Here is a 19921-nt window from a genome sequence, read left to right on the forward strand (position 1 = left end):
GCGCTCGACTGAATATTCCAGCACGTGCAGGACCCAGGTGGACAGCCGAGGATGAGCAATCATTTTCTACTCGTTAGAGGAGATGTCATCACCATTAGGAACAGAAAGATGCATCAACTGGAAAGGGATTGGAAGATGTGATTGTTGGCTTCAGATATAGCTGCTATGGCGAGACCCTGTACTAAAATCAAGACCGAAAGGGTGAGTTTAGTACTGAGACCGAACAGTGCGGTGTTAATTTCAATATAAACACACCTAAAAACATACCGAAAACTCTCTTCAGTGGCGGCTCCGTTTTGTTGAATCCCACACAGAATGTGCGACTGCACTATCGCTGCCACCAAAATGAGGCACTGTGTATAATACATGCTGCCTGAGTGTGCTTTCCTACATACATAATTTGTCTTTCTGGAAGAAACGATGACAAGGAGACTAAAGATATACAGTTGCACAGTTCTCTTGCTGAGGACAACATAGGGATAACGGAACACATGAGAGCGCGGTCTCTCTGCCAGTGAACCAATCTCAAGTAATGAGGTAATGAGAGTGTTGACTTCCATCCTAATATCCACAATGCAACTGTCCTGGGTAATGTCTGGAAACAAACCAACTGAATATGGGCCCTGTATCCAGCACCGTCAACAGAAGACAGACTGGATTGTGGGGGTGAAAAATGATACCAATTAAGAAAATCACTTTAAAATTGGATATTAAACGGAATTTAATGGTAAGTCTAACGTGGGTCAACCAGAATTACTTGAAAATCAAAAGCCCTGGGTTTGATATCTATGACAGGTTAAATTTCACAATTTCTCTGCAAAATGATTTTGGAATGGTGAAGACTAAACGAGTGTTTAGCAAAGGAGTAAAAGGCATGTTATCCTAGACAAGAGGAATTACTAGAATTACCTGCTCAGGTATAAATGTAGGCTTCAAAATCCACCAGGCCTTTGAAAAAACTATCCGGACCTTTTGACATTTTGTCTTATAGACTTATCAGATATCAAGTAGGTTTACCGTGACTCAGGCCTATATGACTCAGCTAGTCTGGCAACATACCCTGGCCTGAAAAACTTGTCGCTATGGAAACCTGTTGCTATATTAGCAGAATCTGCTAAAGCCTCCCACAAGGGTCTATGTAGTGACATTCGTTGAAACAAGAACCTGTGTTTGCATTGAATTTGCACCATCATGTACAGTGCTTTTGGTCTTGTTGGCATGAACTGCACTGCTCATCCTTATAGAGTACAAATGTCGTGTGTTTGTGACATTTTGCACCAAGGCTGATATTCCTTTGCCAGGCTCTTTGACAGCATATAATCACACTCAAGACTGAGGTTCTGAATACCAGGTTTTATTAACAGATGCTGTTTTGGTTTTTTTTTGTCAATGTGATGTTTATACGAATATAAATGGGTCTAAGCCTCACATAGATCATCCTGAGATCAGGTTTTTGCTATGATGGTTGAGATCAAGTTTTTGCTCTAGATGACATGCACACCAATGCCTACTGCCTTAGGCTGAGCTATCATCTCGCCATGCTTGTGAAGACAGGTACAACGTACTTGGCCGCTCTTCTATACCGCAGGCACAAGGGCCTAACGAAAAAGATCTTGGATTCGCCGTCGTAAAATCAGAATTGTAACAGCTACTGTCATCAGCTTGGTTGTGACAGTGTCTAGGACGAGTGAAGCCGGCTGGTAACTACTATTCAGATCTTTGACATTGTGGCAGCTATTGTCATCAGATTGGTTGTGACATGGTCTCTACAGGGAGACATAGGCTACAAGATACATGCCTTCCCACATCAAATAATTGCTTGATGTGAATTTAAACAGTTTTTGTAAATCGCTCGCCGATAAATGATCGAGATATAAACTGCAAGCTCGTGTCGATAACAGCAGAAATAAAAACGTGGAAAAGATTATCCTTCATCAGAAGATTGATTGCATTCAGCAGGGAGAACCTTCCTTCCCCAGCAGATCCCCTGTAGTGTAAAATTGATACAATAGGTAGCAGCACAGACGTTTGGCCAACAAAAGGTCTAGCCCGGGAGTTGAACCTAGGACCTCTCGCATCCAAAGCGAGAATCGTACCACTAGACCAACGAGCCGTTCTATCATCAACCTTTGTTACTGGTGCATTATAACAACAAGTGGCAGCACAGACGATTGACCGGACACGTCAGTAAAGCCCCGATTTAGCGAGTGAATATCATTTTTTTCTGAATGTGTGAATATCATTTAGGCAAACAATCTCAACGAACCACTTTGTATATTTGATCTCCTGTATACGACAAACGTGGTCGTCTGGAGTGAATCAACTTACTTATACGGCCGGCTATTCGACAGGTGTCTGCACACAGCAGAGGTAGGTTTCCATTTGAAAAGGGATATTCAGCTGGTATCTGCCATTGGCATTTGGATCACAGAGCAGACAGACTATTGATTATAGGGAGTTTAAAAACACATTCCGATATGATCAGATCCATCCTCATTGTGGTGTCATCCCTATGCACCCATTTACATGACACACTATATAGGGGCGCCAGGTATTTCAGAGACAACGGGCAACCATCCTTGATCATCAGTATCTGATTCATTTCATGTTAAGTTGACTTTGAAATCTGAAAGTTTTGTTCAACATTTCCGATGCTAAACCTACAGATCCTACACAACAAACCTGAAACTTGAACCCCTTCAGCTGTTCCCGAAATCCTTGAGGAAATTAGTTCAGTGGGTAAGCTGGTAATTCATAAGTTCCGTGTCCACATTCTTTACCTGCTTTAAGTTCACTTTATCATTGCAATAGATGATTATTCTCAGGTGTAACTCAGTTATACCTTAGAGTAAACAGGATAAGTCTGGTTACTCTATGGTTATACAAAGTTATACAGACATGAGAAGGAAATGATTACACTGTGGGATCAGCAAAAAGCTCTACAAAATAGGCAAACTAGCCATATAGCCCTTGCCCCCTTGCCTTGCCCCTTAGTTTTCATGTACATGTAATTATGTTGTGCTTGAAAAACAACATTAGGCCTATTAACTGCTACGTAAACCTCTCTGAGCATCTTCCACCTCTTTAACTATCAAGGCCAACCACCTTTCCCAACAAATCCAACCTAAAACTGAAAGAGCGCTGGATTATAGATCACAAGGTTTCTCACTGTGGCGAGGCTATATGCAGCCGTGTGGCCATGTTCAGGATTTCAAACTGATGTTACATCTCGTCTTCAGCGTTGACTGAAAAAAGTTATGTTTTGATTCCTCTGTAAACACAACCTTTTTGGTTTTTCTTCCTGAACATCAAATTCAAATTCAATGTCAAAATTTCAATTAGATACACTGTGCCTTTAAATCTTCTCTTATCTCTCCTCTCCACAACTGTAATTTCAATAAAATGATTTAAACAAATGACGATCAGATCAATCACGTTGTATCCGATCCAATTAGCCTCTTAGCGATGGTATACACACACCAATTACAATTCTAATTCAATTTATTCCTTGGTTGATCTGGCTAATGATATTATAGTGTCTGATGAAAGAGATAATGTCGATTACCATGGTTATTAGAAATTAACTTGCGATACAGAGTAACTTATCTGGAGGCAAAATACATCAGAATATAGAACAGGGTGTGTATATTAAGTAATTACTCTAGTTTCACAAATCTAAGACTGCTTGATTGATTTCTATGAAAGTGACAGAAAGACCAAGCAAACTGGGAAGATGACGTTATGACCATCAGAAAATCAGTATGCTCAATCGGTGTTAAAGACAAACGCCAGCATTAGCCCAACTAAGCGTTATCTCCTTCAGTAAATTTAGTTACAATAGTCACATAGCGTTCGGACTTAACGTCAACATTACTGCTATTAACGCTGATTGAGCAAACGGGCCTTCGATATTAAAGGCGAGGGGAGGTAAAAAGGACGGACCATTTAATGATATAAACATAGACGGTGAAGTAGGTGTAACGGCATATACCGCCGATTAATTCCATTAAACGATGACGTGAGAGGGTCTGAGGTATGACTGAAGTACCACTTCATGTCATGATCAGGAACCAAGGAGGCATGAACATACCATTATCGGTTGCATGGAAGGCAGACTATAGAATTGGTGGCAGTAGGTAAGTCTACCTGAGTCTCCCAGGAATAGACTGCTTGTTGTTTATGGAGTAATTGAGTAAGTCACTCTAATGAAGCTGGTGACACTCGGCTTCTTTCTCCACACAGTCAGTCAAACTGTGTAAACTCCGAGCTCGTTACAGAAGCAATAGATTTTCTAACTTAATTTGAAGTCAAGTCAGCGATCTCGCGAACGAGCCATGAGATTTAAACAGCTGCAGAAGAAGTAATTTTAGCTGATGAATGATCTACATTACATCTATTGGCAGCTTTCTGCAACAAGAATTTAGATCAAGAGCGATTTGGAAGCCAATCTGACTTTCTGACTCGACATGGTGAAAGGTATCATGCAAGAAGGTTTTTTTTACAGAATTTTGTAGTTAAATGCTTGGATAACCATCGATCTTTTGCTCCTGTACTGTAAAATCCACAGATTTCTTAAGTCAAAATCCAATAAGCAGAGCTGTTAGCATTATGGAGCTTCAACTTGCCTAGCTGACAATCCCCTAACTTGCTAAATCAGGTTTGGCTATCAGGGATAAATCTCAGGTAACAATGGATGTGTTTATATTAATCAGATTTGGCGAATCCCTCCAAGCTCTTGTCACTATCAGTCCAGTAAGATGCTTACTGTACAACTATTGTCCCAGGGCCCGGTTGCTCATTTGGCCTTACCAGTAACGCTAGTGTTAACCCTTTAACTGCTACCGTATGGCGGTTTAGAGGAATCTAACTCTTTTCTGTTTCAAGCTACAGTCTTTTAAAAACAGGCTATCGGAAAAATATTAGATTAAAAACCACACCTCAACCTTTATTGGAGCAAAAACCAGGAATACTCGTACTTTGGCCGGTGTAACATCTGTGGTTGTTTCCCATGTGTCAGTGTTTCCAAACAATAGGCAGCTAGAGAGACCACGACTTTTCAATGGGGGGATACACAGAAAAACTTGTCAATCTATTTTTGAGCGTTCCCAAACAATGAGGGGAAACACTCAAAAACAGAAACACTAAAAAACATTACACCGGTATATATAGTGCCATACGACATTTCATTATACACTGCATCTTGCCACTGTGAAATGGAACTTGTTCTACAATGTGAAACCCACGGCGTGTTGAAATTACGACGAGTAAGCTCATTTCCGAGATGATCTATTCACTTGGCTCATCCTGTTATTGTTGACTGAAGTCGTAAGGATTCTGGATACGCTGATAATATTCTTATGGCTGCCTCGTCAATGATTGACTTGCTCCCTAACCTTAATCCTGGTTACCATATCTTCATCTGAATTTATAAAAGCGGACAACGAGAGTGTATGCGGGGAAAGGAGACGCTAATTCGCCAGGGTGTCAGCAAGACACTATTGATAAGGCTTCAGGTCTTTGGCCGCATAAACAACAGCATCTCTAAGAGGACTGAAGACTGCAAGGGAATAAGACGTGAGTTATGACCCCCAATGACCATTTAAACTAGATATATACCAATTTGTTTCCAGAAATTAATAATCGTGGCCTGGCACACATGATACCACGGTGGCTGATGAAACTGATCAACTCTTAATGATATCTACAGGAGAGTTGCCCCTGGGCGCAGGATGCTGGATTCATTAGTCGTCCATTGTATTAGCGAGCTGTGCAGGCTAATAGTACTGGCTTACCACGCGGCAATAAAGAAATGTCATCTGTTGTTCATGCAAGATACTCTAGTTTCAACGACCTAAGACTGCTTCATTGTTCACCTAAAAATCAATTCCTCTGTTCAAAGAGTATTAATTTCATGGGTCGGTCAAACAGATCATAATGGTGTAAGGAGAAACAACACGATGGGTTAATCAAGAAGACCCAGAGAACTCAGGGTGGCAAATCTGTCACTGGGGATAAGCAACCCAATACGTAGCTGGCGAGGAGAATATTATGACGACTTCATTTCATGATCCTTTGAAGAAGATGCGAGATGATACAGTGCTTTGTGACCAGAATAGTAATTTAATCATTTGCAGATCTGCAAAAGATCGACATTCAACCAACAACTCTATCTGATTAAAGAAACAGGCAATATGGTAATGACCTGCGTTTTAATCATCGACATTTGCCGTCTTCAGAATCTAGAAGTTTTAAGCTGCCCAACAGATAAATATACGGAGACGTCATGATATTTTAGTCGTGATGTATGTTGTCAATAGAGTAGTATTTCAAGCGAAATGTCAAAGAGTAACGGCCAAGGTAACTCGAGACTGAGGGGAAGAGAGCAATGACGCACGAACCACTGACGACAAGAACGTTGCGCAGATATGGTGCGTTTGTATCGGGGTGCTAGAGGTTCAAAGAAAATTTATAACTGGTATTAATAGCCATGTCTTACGTCTAAATATAATCTTGGCGGAATGTGGCTTGTGAATGGAGGTATAAGGACTTGTTGCTTTTCTCAAAACTGGGATGATGGCCGTAGCTCATGTGCTGACATCATACTTTTATACATTATGACCATACCTTTGACCAGACAATAGAATTCCCCGACAACAATCCAGGGGGACGCCAGCAACATTGCAGCTCGACAATGATCAAGTCATTTCCTATCAATGAAGTCTTGCATAGTACAGATGACACTTTAAGAACATTAATTTTCATAATTTGCTTTTGATAACGAAACCAGCTTGTGCAAAGTTAGTATCTTGCCCAGGCCAAAGAAATTCAAACAAGCAGGCAAGGTCGCCGCAACACAAAATCAACAGGTGTGACACAAAAAGTTTGAAATCTAATGACATCATCTTCCGAGTCATTAGCATGCTATCAAGACTGCCATTATTTACTCAAATGGCTTGCATGCTATCTGAAAGTGTGTGTCGTAAATCTTGAAAGTCATTAAAGAGGATTTCGGATAAATGAAGGTCCCTCGCGGGTCTCGTTCATAGCTTGCATCAGGTGCTGCTGGTTACTCAGGAGGATAACGCTAACACGAGAAACGGAAATCAGCGGAAACGTTGACATCAGTTCAGACAAATGGGGCTTACAGGCACTGCTGAGACCAAGCGCCTGCAAAGTGCACGCTAGTGTCGGTGTAATTGGCGATTTGAACTCTAATTTGAAGGGCAGGGATGTTCAGAATTCAGACTTAACTTTTTGAATAAATTTCCAATGAACCAGGCTAAAGTGACCAGACAAACTGAAAATTTGCCTTGCTGAGACTTCTTTGGCCTAGGCAATATGAATGCAGCGAAGATTTCATCAGTGATTGGTATCATTTTCTTTAAGACAGACAAAGAAGACCGCAGGCAGAAAAACCAGAACTGGAACTGTCTCATCATCAATTACGATTGCTTGGCCATGCATCTTAAAGATGTAACAGGCTACTGAACAACATAATTGACCTTGCTGCGGAGTGATTTCAAAAATCCCCTCCAGTCGCTTTACACATCAGACCAACGACTATATTCAAAATGATGTATAGGCGTAGGCAAAGGTGCGGGGGGGGGGGGGGGCGGGGGCGACCAACCCCCTTTTTGAACAAATTGATTGAGCATTGTAGAACACCGTTACACAAAGGTTAACTACGAACGAGATGAGCTGCTTGGACAGTTCATCAAGCTAACTGCTCCATTTAGGAGCTTCTTTGGCCATAAAGCCGAACCCCATCTCATCAACTTACACAAGATTAATTGAACTTTCTCCAAATAGGACTAAGGTCTCGCTGATCTATTTGGAAGGCAAATACCAAAGAGTTCAATTTCGCAATCCCATCGACCCAGTTTCTCCCGTCTCGATCTAACTTGGCTGAGCCAAAGTGTTTTTAAACACTTCCCATTTATAAGATGCATAGATAGTTACCGCAAAGCAAGACTGGCCGTTTTGCGGCGTATCAAGGCTATGATTGGCCTACGAGGTGAATATCATCAAAAATTTGCATTGCGGCCCTCTATGACTGCAGATTGATCATTTGCTAGATTAGGCTCAAATGATGCATGTAAACACAGCGTCTATTAGCAATGCATTTGCTCATTAATTGTGGATGACAGGACTCATTAGCTAAAGGTCATATCATACCGACGAAGACCGGGTCATCAACTTCTCAAGGGGGAGCCATAAATGCTTAAAGTACATTGCGATTGCATAGAATCAGTGCAACCGTCAGTAAGATCCTAATTCCAAAATTAACAAAAAGTACAGACTGCAGAAAGTGTCCAAAATATTAGATATTTATCCAAACCTACTGATATGACCATTCTTCGGAATGTTCTTGATCAGTCCTTTTTTGATGTTGTCAGTACTAAACTGGTTCTTAGATCGTGGATTTTTTGTATTTTTCAGAAATTGCCACTGTCCTTGAAGTGCTAAATAATTATAACTTTTACTCTCACTCCATCCTTTGAAAACAAGGATAACCTTTCGACGAGATTCAGACACTGACTGATCAACTGGAAGTCTGGCCGCCGAAGAACTTTCAGAAAGGCAAAACCCAGAGATTTCAGAAAGTGATGACTGCTGTCTATGACTTTTGTTGTTGTAAACTTATTAGTTTACCATCAGCCACTCATCAAAGGATTATTTCCCAACCCTTTCAATATTACAACCAAGGAAAAAGCCACATCCGGCAACAAATGCAAGATTTGATACCCCCAGCAAAACAACGCTTGGACGTATGCATTTTTTCCACTTCATGATTAGTTTTGTGGAAAGGCCATTTCCTCTGACGGGGACATCACAATGATTTGTTATCAGCTTATTTCCTGCTCACTGACGGTGACGTTCCTAACAGAGGCAGAGGAAATAGGAAAGTTACGAGGAAATATCCAATGGAACTAGGGGATATAGCACCAGACAGACAGATAGACCAGTGCGACTCGGCGTTTTTCTTGTAATGTTACTACACCAGTACCTATCTTTAGATCTAAAATCATCACCTTTATGTATCTTTGCCCTGATAACTAGATGCAGTTTTGCCCCCTTATTCATGCAAACGAAAGAGATCCATGAATTACAGAACAGCCCTTTGCGCTGAGTAATAATAACGGGGTAATCAGAAAACTGCCATCTCGTCATCTTGTATGTAACAGCATCATTGTCCCACAATTCACCACCATAAACAATCTGTTCACGCCTCCAGCTCTTCTTAGCTCAACAAAGGTTGTGGCCAACTACAAAATCTCCTGAGCTTCCACTCGAGCGGAAGAATCCCTAGTCCAACGACTCTTCACGTGAATCCTAGAACAACATAAGATACCACTCGGGTCATCAGTCTCACATACGATTGCTTCGTGTAATATCGGAATTCAGACCACGTTCACCGACATTGTTTATTGCGGGCTCATTTCCGCAGCTCGCGTTCTTGCACTGCCATTACATTAACAATACATGTTTGGAAACCTGCCTTGATCGCAAGATGTCAGGATATTACACTCGGACTACCATTACATGCATGACTAAAAGAACATCGAACATGATATTAACTTGATATCAGCTTTGAGAAGCAACTCGTTGCAATCTCACGTGGGTAAAACCAGTTCTAGCAATTTGCCTTTTCTTCCCTAGCGATTATTTGAACTCCCCTTGTCACTTCCTGTTTCAGGTCTCCTGGATTAGCTGCTTTGAGGTCTAAGCAGGCTGGCACAACGGGATCTCAGCGTGCCTGGTTCCAGCACCGTTTCCAGCGCAGCTCATCCAAGGTTGCTGTGAGCCACTGCCATCCTTGTACTAGTCTCAGTATTGACAGCATCCAGAGCCGAGGGATCTTCGTCATATTTTTAATATTGTTGTTCTGACATCTTCAATACTTCTGTCTCACCAGTCTGCACCATGCACTAAACCACGTCAAATCGATATTTAAATCAACCTTTTAAAGCTACAGATTACTGAATCCTGTAAAAGTGTTTGTGTTGACATACATTGGATTGTAAGCATCAGCCATGAAGGGGCAGGGGAGGTATCTGTCCCAACATCTCGACAGCGAACCATGATCAGTTTTACATCTTATCCATACTGCAGAATGACCTGATATAAAATCTTAAGTCAGGATGCTGCTCCACGTTTATCACATTCGATACCTCTTAGGTGGTGTATTGAGATGACATCAGAGCCAAGTGGGTGAACTCCAATGTATGTGGCAATGCAGGTAATGAGACTGACAATATGACACAAGGTCACATGAGATGATGTCATCATATAACCTCATCTGGTCAAGAATTAGTGCACTGTGGCAGCTGGTCTATGAATGGGCAAATCACGCAAACTAGATGTCAAAATGATCCCCTTGGAGTTTCTCCTGTGATACATTTGAATAAATTTATAGAATTCGCTTTAATAAGAAGGAATGATTTGAGTCCAAATCACAGGAGAATAGACAAGTAACTCAATGACTGCATGGGACTGAGTTACTTCAGAAATAGCATTTGTGGTAATAGCCCTACAGAATGGTAAACAAGCTTACAGAAATGGAGACTGAGTCAATGTTGGAGATGGCTGTTGAGGACAAAAGTACTGGGAGTCGAGGTATCAGGGTAGAGCGCGGTGGCTACTGGTTACGATCTAAGGGTCGTAGGTGCGAACCCATGTCTGGTTGTCGCTTAGCCACAAAACTATCGGCAATATAGAGTAGTAAACACGTCATCATACTATTTTGCTTTTGAATTTTGTATCCATTTTAGGAAGAGGACAGAATATCACCAGAATATCACTTTGATAACTTACGTACACAGTATCCCTGGACAGAGTGTTATCTGTTAATAGATCTTTCAACAAAAGCCTGGTTTCTAAATCGAGTTTGTAGATGCGTAATTTTCATAGGTTATCGATATTTCAATAGCATGTCGTGGGGTGATCTGCCTTGTAATTTGGGAATTTTGTAACCATTTTCAGGTCAGGTCAGTTTCAAAGCCGGTAAGGTACAAGTGCTATTACAGTTACATATTTCAATAGCATGTCATGGGGTATCTCTCTTTACGGAAAACAGCAAGGAGGTAACTGGCATCTAGTTTTGTCCTCAATAGACCAATAAAGCTCCACTTTAATAACTATAGATTTCATGAAATCTACAACCACAAAATCTAATAAAATGTCCAGCAGCTGTTTTATAATTCAGGTCCCAGACCAACCATTCCAATGAATATTTCATTTCCTTGCAACGCTGACTTGGAGATGGCGAGGAAAGTAATTTTATAGCTCCCACTTCAGAGATTTGAACATTTGTAAGGTAATCTGGTACCGAGTGTGATTTTAGCAACTCAACAGGGCTTTTTAATGGATACATGTAGCATCAGATCAACCTTGTTGATTTTGAGTTCCACCACCTGTGCTCCCAAAGCTGGTTGTTATCCGCGGGGTTGTCGGTAGGGGGCATTAATTTTGTTCTTGGACAGAACAATATAAAAAAAAACAATAGCCGTGGGTGTCAAGCGCTCGCTTAATTGTGTTTATGGGCATGGAATTGTTGCAGGGTTGCAACATGACTCATCCAGGGAACTTTATACCAATCCATGATACCATAATGCATAAGGCTGAAAATGCACTCCCATAACCTCTTTCTCTGGTGCTAAAGGAGTGAGTGTCAGGCGACCTTATGCAGCCTCCTTTTACAATCAAGCGTTTGTGTAAATTCGACAAGCTTCTGAAATAAATAAGGCCTTTACACAGTATTTCTTGAGACTAATTGATCCATGACACTAATTATCTTGAGCACAAATCTTACTTGAGTTATTAGCCAGAGCGATTATTGGTTATGTGCACAATTCCTCTATGCAAAAACCCCAGACTAATATTCAGTGATTAACGAGCTAATTAGAAAAATCCAGGCAAGGTCCGTCAATCAAATGTTTCATGTACAGATTAGTAATCAATCATGTGTCTTTACCATGACTGAGTGTCTTGTCTTCAGTTGGTTATGATTGGATGTGTGTCCATCAGTGTACAAAGTCTAGGCCTGACATGGCCATTATTGGTTCAGAGGTCACCGTCTAAGTCTTTTGTCTGAAAGAGGTTCTATCGAGATCTTACCACAATCACCTCGTTTCAAGGGTAAAATAAATGAGGTAATCTAAACGTTAGAGGGGGTTACTTTGGGTATGGTGTATAGCGCTAGTAATGTACAGTGTGCGCTACAAAAGACCCCTAGTGGTGACTTTGTTAAACTTGATCTGGTTCGCGGGCTCCTGTCTCCTAATAGCCTCAGCCGTTGTGAATAATCATTGGCATGAATAGGGTAATCACCATAATGGAGATTATCGAGTCGTGGGCTTTCTCAAGACTGTGACACTGCGACGCAAACTTACTACTTTTTGATACTCTGACATTTGCGATGTAAACCGAGCGTTCTTTAGCTATTAGCCTGATAGGATAGCTCTGTTAACTTCGTTGGTCTTGCTCGTATTTATGCTATACCAGTGAGTTGTGTTGTTCACAATAGAGATCGGGTTGTATAAAGGTTAAGAAAGAAGCCTGGTTTATAATGTGAGCGCGACAGAATACAGTTGATGTTCAATGCTGTGCTACAAGACGTGGGAAGCAGAATGGTGCTTTTTTCTTTATTGTGCTGCGTGTAGTCACAAGGCTGTGAAACGCTGAATAGAGGCACCCAATGTTATATCATGAACATGAAATAATGTGTGTACACAAAGGAACAAAGGAGATTTACCTTCCCTCTCTCACCATGTAAGGGTGGGTTACCTTTATTTATTTCTCTCCACTTACAGAGGGCATAACCGAATCTGCAGCATTTTCAGAGCCATCATTGTTGCTACTAGATAAACAATGCACATCAATTTCCTACGTGTAATTGGAAGTGACCACATGGCGATGACATCATCGACTTGTCGCTCGAAGATGTGTTGCCATGAGAAACCGTGTTTGTGCGATAGGAGATGGTCGGAGGTGCAAGCACTTTTCATGTTGACTTTGAGCCCATGTCTTGCACCATTATGCCTGACCATGAATTATCTACGGTAATCCAAGACGGCATCTACAGCAGGATCCATGTTTTGAATATCCATTAGGAAAACACCAAGTCTAGTTCCGTCTGAAGACATTTCGAAATGAAAAATCAGAACATCCTACGGTCTGCTTGGCCATTTGAAGCCACAGCTGCAAAAAGGGCAGCTGGTCTCAAAGGATATTTTAGTTTGCATTTTCCTTTGATCGTATTTTATTACTTTTTAATGGGTTAAAGAATGACTCTCTTACGTGATGAAAACTTACAGTGTAGTCATAAAATTGAGAGGTACTTTGAGGATCGACTCGTCAACAAATGGATTGAACATCTCTCCTAGCACGGCTAAAGAAGAAATGATGCTCAAGAGAAGAAAAAGATCCACAATGATGACGGTACATAAACTTCAAAATGTTACAATGAATATTAATTTTGCATGCTGTTAAATTACAAAGCTTTTCTCCCAAGTTGCTAAAAAATTAGACATTTGATTTGCAGATCTAGTGTAATTAAGATTTGAAAAATACCTTTTGATTGGGAAAGCGAAAAAAAATTTAATAATCCGCCGAGGTAAAAGTCCAAAATCTAATTGCAAATTGCAAAAATAAAAGAAATAGAAATTTGGCGATATACAGTATCAGATGACTTGCAAAAGGTATTCCACTATCCTGTAATGCAACTACATGTATTTGACAAGGCATGAAGAAAACGCCTTAAGATACACCACCAGTATTGTAATGTATAAATGACAGAAGCTACAGCTCCCTTGGTTCAACTTTAGGCATAGCAATTTAGATATTAGACCCAATCCCACACTTTCTGCATTTTCGATGACTTGAGGTCGTTATCTGCAGATAGCTGCGACAGTATTTAGTAAGTAGCACTCTTTATCAAGATATAAGGAGTTTATGAGTAACACCAAATATTTTTCAAGTTGTAGATGCTATCGAGAAAATATCAAAGAATGCTTTGAGGACATCTACCGAGATCCCTGAAGATCTTGCCTCAGTTCTTGTTCTAAAAAATTACCAATATGACAAGCTGAATTGTCATTCACCCAAAAATCCATGTTGGATGAGTTACAAAGGACAAAATTGTGCGTTCCTCAGGAGAATTCTGTCTTATCTAAGATAGATACAATCATATACGCTGGACATGAATACAAGAGAGAGAGAGATGCATAGAAATAGTGCATAAACATTTTTGTGATGCAGCCGTGCATCTCAGCATTGTAAACCAAGACTTTTCAAAGTTGGCAGCGCTAAAATTGCTCATTTTCAGTCACCAATAGACAAAATTCTGTTTTTGGTACTAAAATCGAATGGTTAATGCATTGGAGTTGCCAATGAAGATGAAATTCTGATTATTACACGACACTGAATTGTCAGACATTTTGCCATTTCCTCCACTAACAGTGCAACTAATGAAAAAAGGATGTAATCGTTCAGACTAGCAATTTTAAAGCATGCTCCTTGAATTTCTCATAAAATATCCTCACATCATATTTTGAAGTTTAAGCGTATGAAATGAATGTGACATCAATGCCGCTACAATGTAAATGCACTCATGTTTGCTGGAGCTGCAGTAATATTGGCCATTATTGTTGAGTGTAGCTTGGATAGCGCGCAGAATCTGAGGACATCCTATATGGAACTATCATGTTTCTTGTGACAGATCATCAGGTTTCAGATGCACTCGATCGAATTCAACGCAGGAAACCGAATCGTGAGACATTTGCTATTTGAGGCGCTGGAAATCTGGCGTTGAAGCCGGCTGCTGCATGGGATTTTGAAATCAATCCATGGAATCCATGAGACTGGATTCAGAAAAATGGCCCGACATGCCGAAGGCAGGCATACATGCAGAACAAAAAGGTGTTTTTCAGTCAAAGACACCAAAAGTGTTTACATATACGGGCGGCTCTGAAAAGTTCCTTTGTCCGCCATTTTCCGGAAACAGGGCTTTTCCATCAAATGATGCACCTGAGTTGGTCTGAGATTTCCTCGACTAGAATTGTCAATAAATACAAATTTTATCATTCATACCATATTACAAAGGCATTTATTTGTCACTTTGAAATTATTTTTCATGCATGAATCTAAACTCGGCCTCAAGGGTAAACAGCTACATCACATCATCCTTTTGAAAATAACGTCAGTCACAGAATTCAATATCATGGCAAGTGAAATGCATTCATCACCAACACTGTAGCATAGCGAGAGAAGGTAAACGAGCTCCTGCGGCGTTCTGAAATAAATTGCATTCCACGACAATTTAAAAATCTCTAAGTTGACTGATGGCATCTTTCATTTATTACTCAGAAATATTGAACTTCGTTTGGAACGAGATTGAATTTGATGGGCCTCAGGCCGAGGGGGTCAATGTCTTGTAAAAATCGAAACTGAAGGTGATATTCATCCAAAATCAAAGTTTATTTTCCGATTCTGCTCTTATTCGGATTTGACACCAACTCGAATGGATTCAAGACAATACTACTTACAATAAATCCCTTATACCACTTCTTGATCTGCTTCTTGGTGAAGCAGGTATTTTGCATGAGGAAATTGAGATCTTCTGGAGGAAGTTTCAATGTTTTGCTACTCTTGAGGCCCATGGTGAAACCGTCTGATGGGCTGAAAATACAAAGGGAATAAACATTTCATGAGATGTGAATCCATACAAACAATAAAAAATCTGAGCCATACACAGTATATTTCAATGATAGCAGCTTTGCGAGTTTAATTCACACCACAACCTTAATCTTCATGCAACATCTTCACCAGTAATGGAACTCTTTTCAAACCATCACTTGCTGTAGATGAGGGTGTAACTACACAGCAATCAGAACAAATATGATTGTTCAGCAAATATTTGATGAAAGTCAACAGTAATTTCACAACTTGTCTGTTTTGGATTGTTTTGCCAACAACGAAAAACTTCCGCAACAATCTCTTGATGGCGATGATGAAGCTCGATCTACGGCTGCTGAAATCTGTGTCACCTTGGTAACTTCTTTTCATATATACGATACATGATGAATAATCACGCAGCCATTGCCCGGCCAAATGGAAGAACGGATGAGGTGCTGACATTAAAGTGGACAGCGGAAATCAATGGGAGAGGATCTTAATGGAACTTTATCTGGAACTCGTGTTCATTGTTATCACGAGAACTGATCATCAGGCTCGAATTGTATGTAGTTTCATCAGGGAGGATGTACGGCAGTCTTTACTGGTGATGGCAGTGATAGCCAATTCGACGCGTTGTAGAAATCAACAGCGCCTTTTCAAATTATATGGTTATTTTATCATCCAGAAAATGAACACAACCAGCGCTATGAATGAATGTTATGCAGCAATTCTTGATAGGTTTCCTTTAAAGTCGAAGATAGTTTCTAAATTCCCTTTTGGACAGACTCTTGATAAACAAATTGGACTTGGGGTAACTCTACCCAAAAGAACTCATTGCGTAATTTGCGTCAGTAACACACGGACAAAGTCTGATCCAATCTAGCGATGTATCCTCATCTTGTTATTGAGAATCCGTCAGCATCACTTCTCATCAATCTGTCTTACTCTTGGGACTCAATGGACCAGGGACGCGTCCGAGAGTAATCCGACTGATACGCACATTGTCTACATCAGTAATCAGCCACAAGTTAACCTGGCTCTTCAGCCAGAACTATTTTGTGGGGAAGGGGGGCGATTCGCCCTGTACGTGTACTTCATTTTCCGAAGTTCTATCAGTTGCACTAGAAAACCAGAAAGAAGGATCCTGGGTTGTCACCTTCGTTCAATATCCGTTCTTCTGCATTTGCTCCTAGGCACTATATTGCGCATCATTAGATTTCAAGCACAGTATCTGTGACTTCGACTTTGTCTGAGTTTCTTTCTATCAGTTTCCACATTCCAACATCTGAACACCGTGGAAATGACAACACCAAAACGGAAGGCATGTCAAATTGCCTCATTTGCCCGATTGTCCTGAAATGGTTTCGCTGGAGATAGCTTTTTTAGCTTCTTTGAGGGAATGAAAGAAGAAGTTGCCTGCACTGAGCTGGTGAAGATTACAATTGGCGAACATCTCGTCTATAACTTCTTGTTGACTAAAATGTATGAACCGATACGTGCTGGGATTAACAACATCTGATCGACTTTACCAGAAGAGTTTTATTGAACAGCGTTGGCAGGTTGAGGATAATGTCTGGCAAAGATGTCTAGCCAGCTGTATGTAAGATGACACAAGCCTGTAAGAGTATCACTCATATAATAAGCATATCATCAGTGGCAAATCACAGGTTCACTGGCCTGTACCATTTCTGCCCACCTTGGCTTAATCCAGATTTTCTTGTGGTTTATAAAGAAATTACTTCAAACATGCTTATTTTCAACACTCCATTACTCAGATACCAAACTCCAGTTATGTTTCTCTAACTAATAATTGGACAAACTGTACACATTGTTAGTAATTTGCTCAACAGAGTCTACCTGGGTTTTCTTCCCCCGAGGAAGACACCTTAAGAAGACCAATACTATACATGTACATGTAGTTCCTGCTGGTGCACTTGTGGGTGAAATAGACTTCAAATAAAAAGAAGTATAACCGGAATGCTTCGGGCGAATCGGCAGGTGTGAATCGACTATATCCTCATCAACATTGTTAAGTTTTCCTGCTTTGGGGATTACTTCTCAACCGATATCCTAACCCCTGATTTCCTCAGGATGCTCAGCCGATGGTTACACTCCGGCCAACCTCCAGTGCGAAGGTATGACTACCACAAGAGAGTCTGTCGCAGATGGTTCATCGATTAAGATGTATCGGATGGTACGATCTCAAACGGATATGTCAGGTGCATTTTTTTCTGTCGCAGATCATTTGCATGGTACCATGACATAGTGATGGTGGAGGTGAAGGAATGAGCGGTGACATTAACACAACAGCTGATGAAATCATATTGTGGATGAAGTGCAACCCACCCTACTCCCAATTCAAAGACCTCTTCCACTTGCCTCTCATTGAGAACCAAAGGCAAACTTGCACACTTTCCACCCGCTTTCTTTGTGATATTCTGGAGAGGAAGCTGCTATAAGATCATAAGAAAGAGACGATAGCTAGTGGACAGATTCATCTTGTATTTCTCATATGTCTCCTAATGACGACATCTTTGATGTCAGCCCGCATCCTGAGGCAGCCATTTTCATAGTGTAGTAATCTTCATACGTAAGGCAAAGCTTTGATATTTTTCAATTACTCGAGTAAGCGTGATGGCTGGCTTGCATCAGGTCATGTTTTCCTGTGACAGAGTTATCATTCATAGGTCCAAGATCAGCAGTCAAGTTTACACATCATTTACATAGTGATAATCTATGACACCATACATGTCAGGCTGCATTCTGAGGCTGAGCCATCTTCCTCTAGCAAGTAATCTACAGACAAACATGAAACTTTGGTATTTTGCTTTCTTTCCTTGAGGTCACGTTTTCCCCTCACCCAGCAATGTGTAAAGGTCCAGTGCCTCTTGAGTACGATTTTTTAGTTCTTTGACCATTTTGAAAGAATAATGATTCGTTAACACAGATACAGATTCCCAATGGTTTTTTCTGTCCGAAAACATTTTCATACCCAAAACTAATCTGACTTCAGCCGTTACGAACTACCAAGGGAACCCCAGAGCAATTTAGGTGATCTCTGCATGATTTGTACACTACTGGCAAGGGAATCCTTTGCAATTTGGCTCATATTAAGGTAGACAATGACCAAATTGTTTTGGGATATGATCACAGAGCAACAGACTGAATATACATCAGAACAGCTAAACGTTGGATGGTTTTAGTTACTTTCCAGTATTAATGTAATCGCCGACGGGATTTTCCAATTAGACTCTTCATGCTTTGTATTATCTGATGAACCAAACAAACAATGACATTCAACTTGCATCACATGTTTGAGAGTCAATGCTGCTGATTCTATTGAGGCTTGAATATCATAAAATTATTTCAAGAATGGTTCCTGGGAGTTGCATTATAATGACAAGAGAGACGAATAAATCACCAATGCTCAACGAGTAACTCCAAGCAACGCTATATACAACTCTACTATGGTGCTCAGTTCAAGGAATTGCGTTACTACGAAAGGTTAACTGCAATTACTGAAGTTATTTTCGTCTTGTAATCATTCTTCCTCCTAGTAATATTCAAGTGGCTTTGCTGGACCATTTATGGTGGTATAATTCATTTTCTAAAAGGTCATGCTCAAGCAGGACTATATCGATTCCTCAGACAGTTTTTTAAAGCGGATTTAAAGGACAAAGATAAAGCTTAGGTTGTCAGTTGCATCGAGTGACCTGTCAGAAACATTTACAACGTGAATGGGTTTTCTTCGTTTAATCCAGACTGCCAAGACTTCATCAAGGTTAAGAAGTCAGAAAAAGCCACCTGCTGGTGATGTCGATTTCAGACTACTTGTGTGATATATTTCCACTTGTGTTTTTTTCTTCATGTTTCTCATGTAATAAAATTTTTCTTTTTTCTACAAATATGCATTGCATTCAGTTTATTTGACCGCATCTGCTACACTTACACATTGAATTGCTATTTAATTGAACTGAACGATGATACACCTGGTTTTATTATTTCCTGCTAACTTTTTTTCATCAGACCAAAGATATTTTTAAGGCTCCGAATTATCATAAATCAATATGTAACATTTACAATTTGTTGACTTAGCTTTTTTGAAATTGTGTTGTACATTTCCAATTCTAAAAGATCAATTAAACTTGTTACAGGTGTTTCTATCAGCAACCGCCCACAAAGGAAGCAGAAATGACATTGAGTACCACCCACCGTACCAGCAGTGTATTTTGAGTTGTCATATATA

The 19921-nt window shown here is 40.4% G+C and overlaps 1 protein-coding gene across 2 annotated transcripts in view; it reads right to left on the reverse strand.

Moving 5' to 3' along the window:
* LOC135487205 (neuronal calcium sensor 2-like) overlaps positions 1 to 19921 on the reverse strand; it is a 54096-nt gene that overhangs the window by 17672 nt on the left and 16503 nt on the right. For both annotated transcript variants that reach the window (XM_064770698.1, XM_064770697.1), the window contains exon 2: positions 15546 to 15678. In XM_064770698.1, coding sequence (XP_064626768.1) covers positions 15546 to 15659 — 114 coding nt within the window. In that variant the 5' untranslated portion in view covers positions 15660 to 15678. The remainder of the gene's footprint in view (positions 1 to 15545; positions 15679 to 19921) is intronic.

This window comes from Lineus longissimus, chromosome 4 (genome assembly GCF_910592395.1).
Source record: "Lineus longissimus chromosome 4, tnLinLong1.2, whole genome shotgun sequence".
NCBI classification, from domain to species: domain Eukaryota; kingdom Metazoa; phylum Nemertea; class Pilidiophora; order Heteronemertea; family Lineidae; genus Lineus; species Lineus longissimus.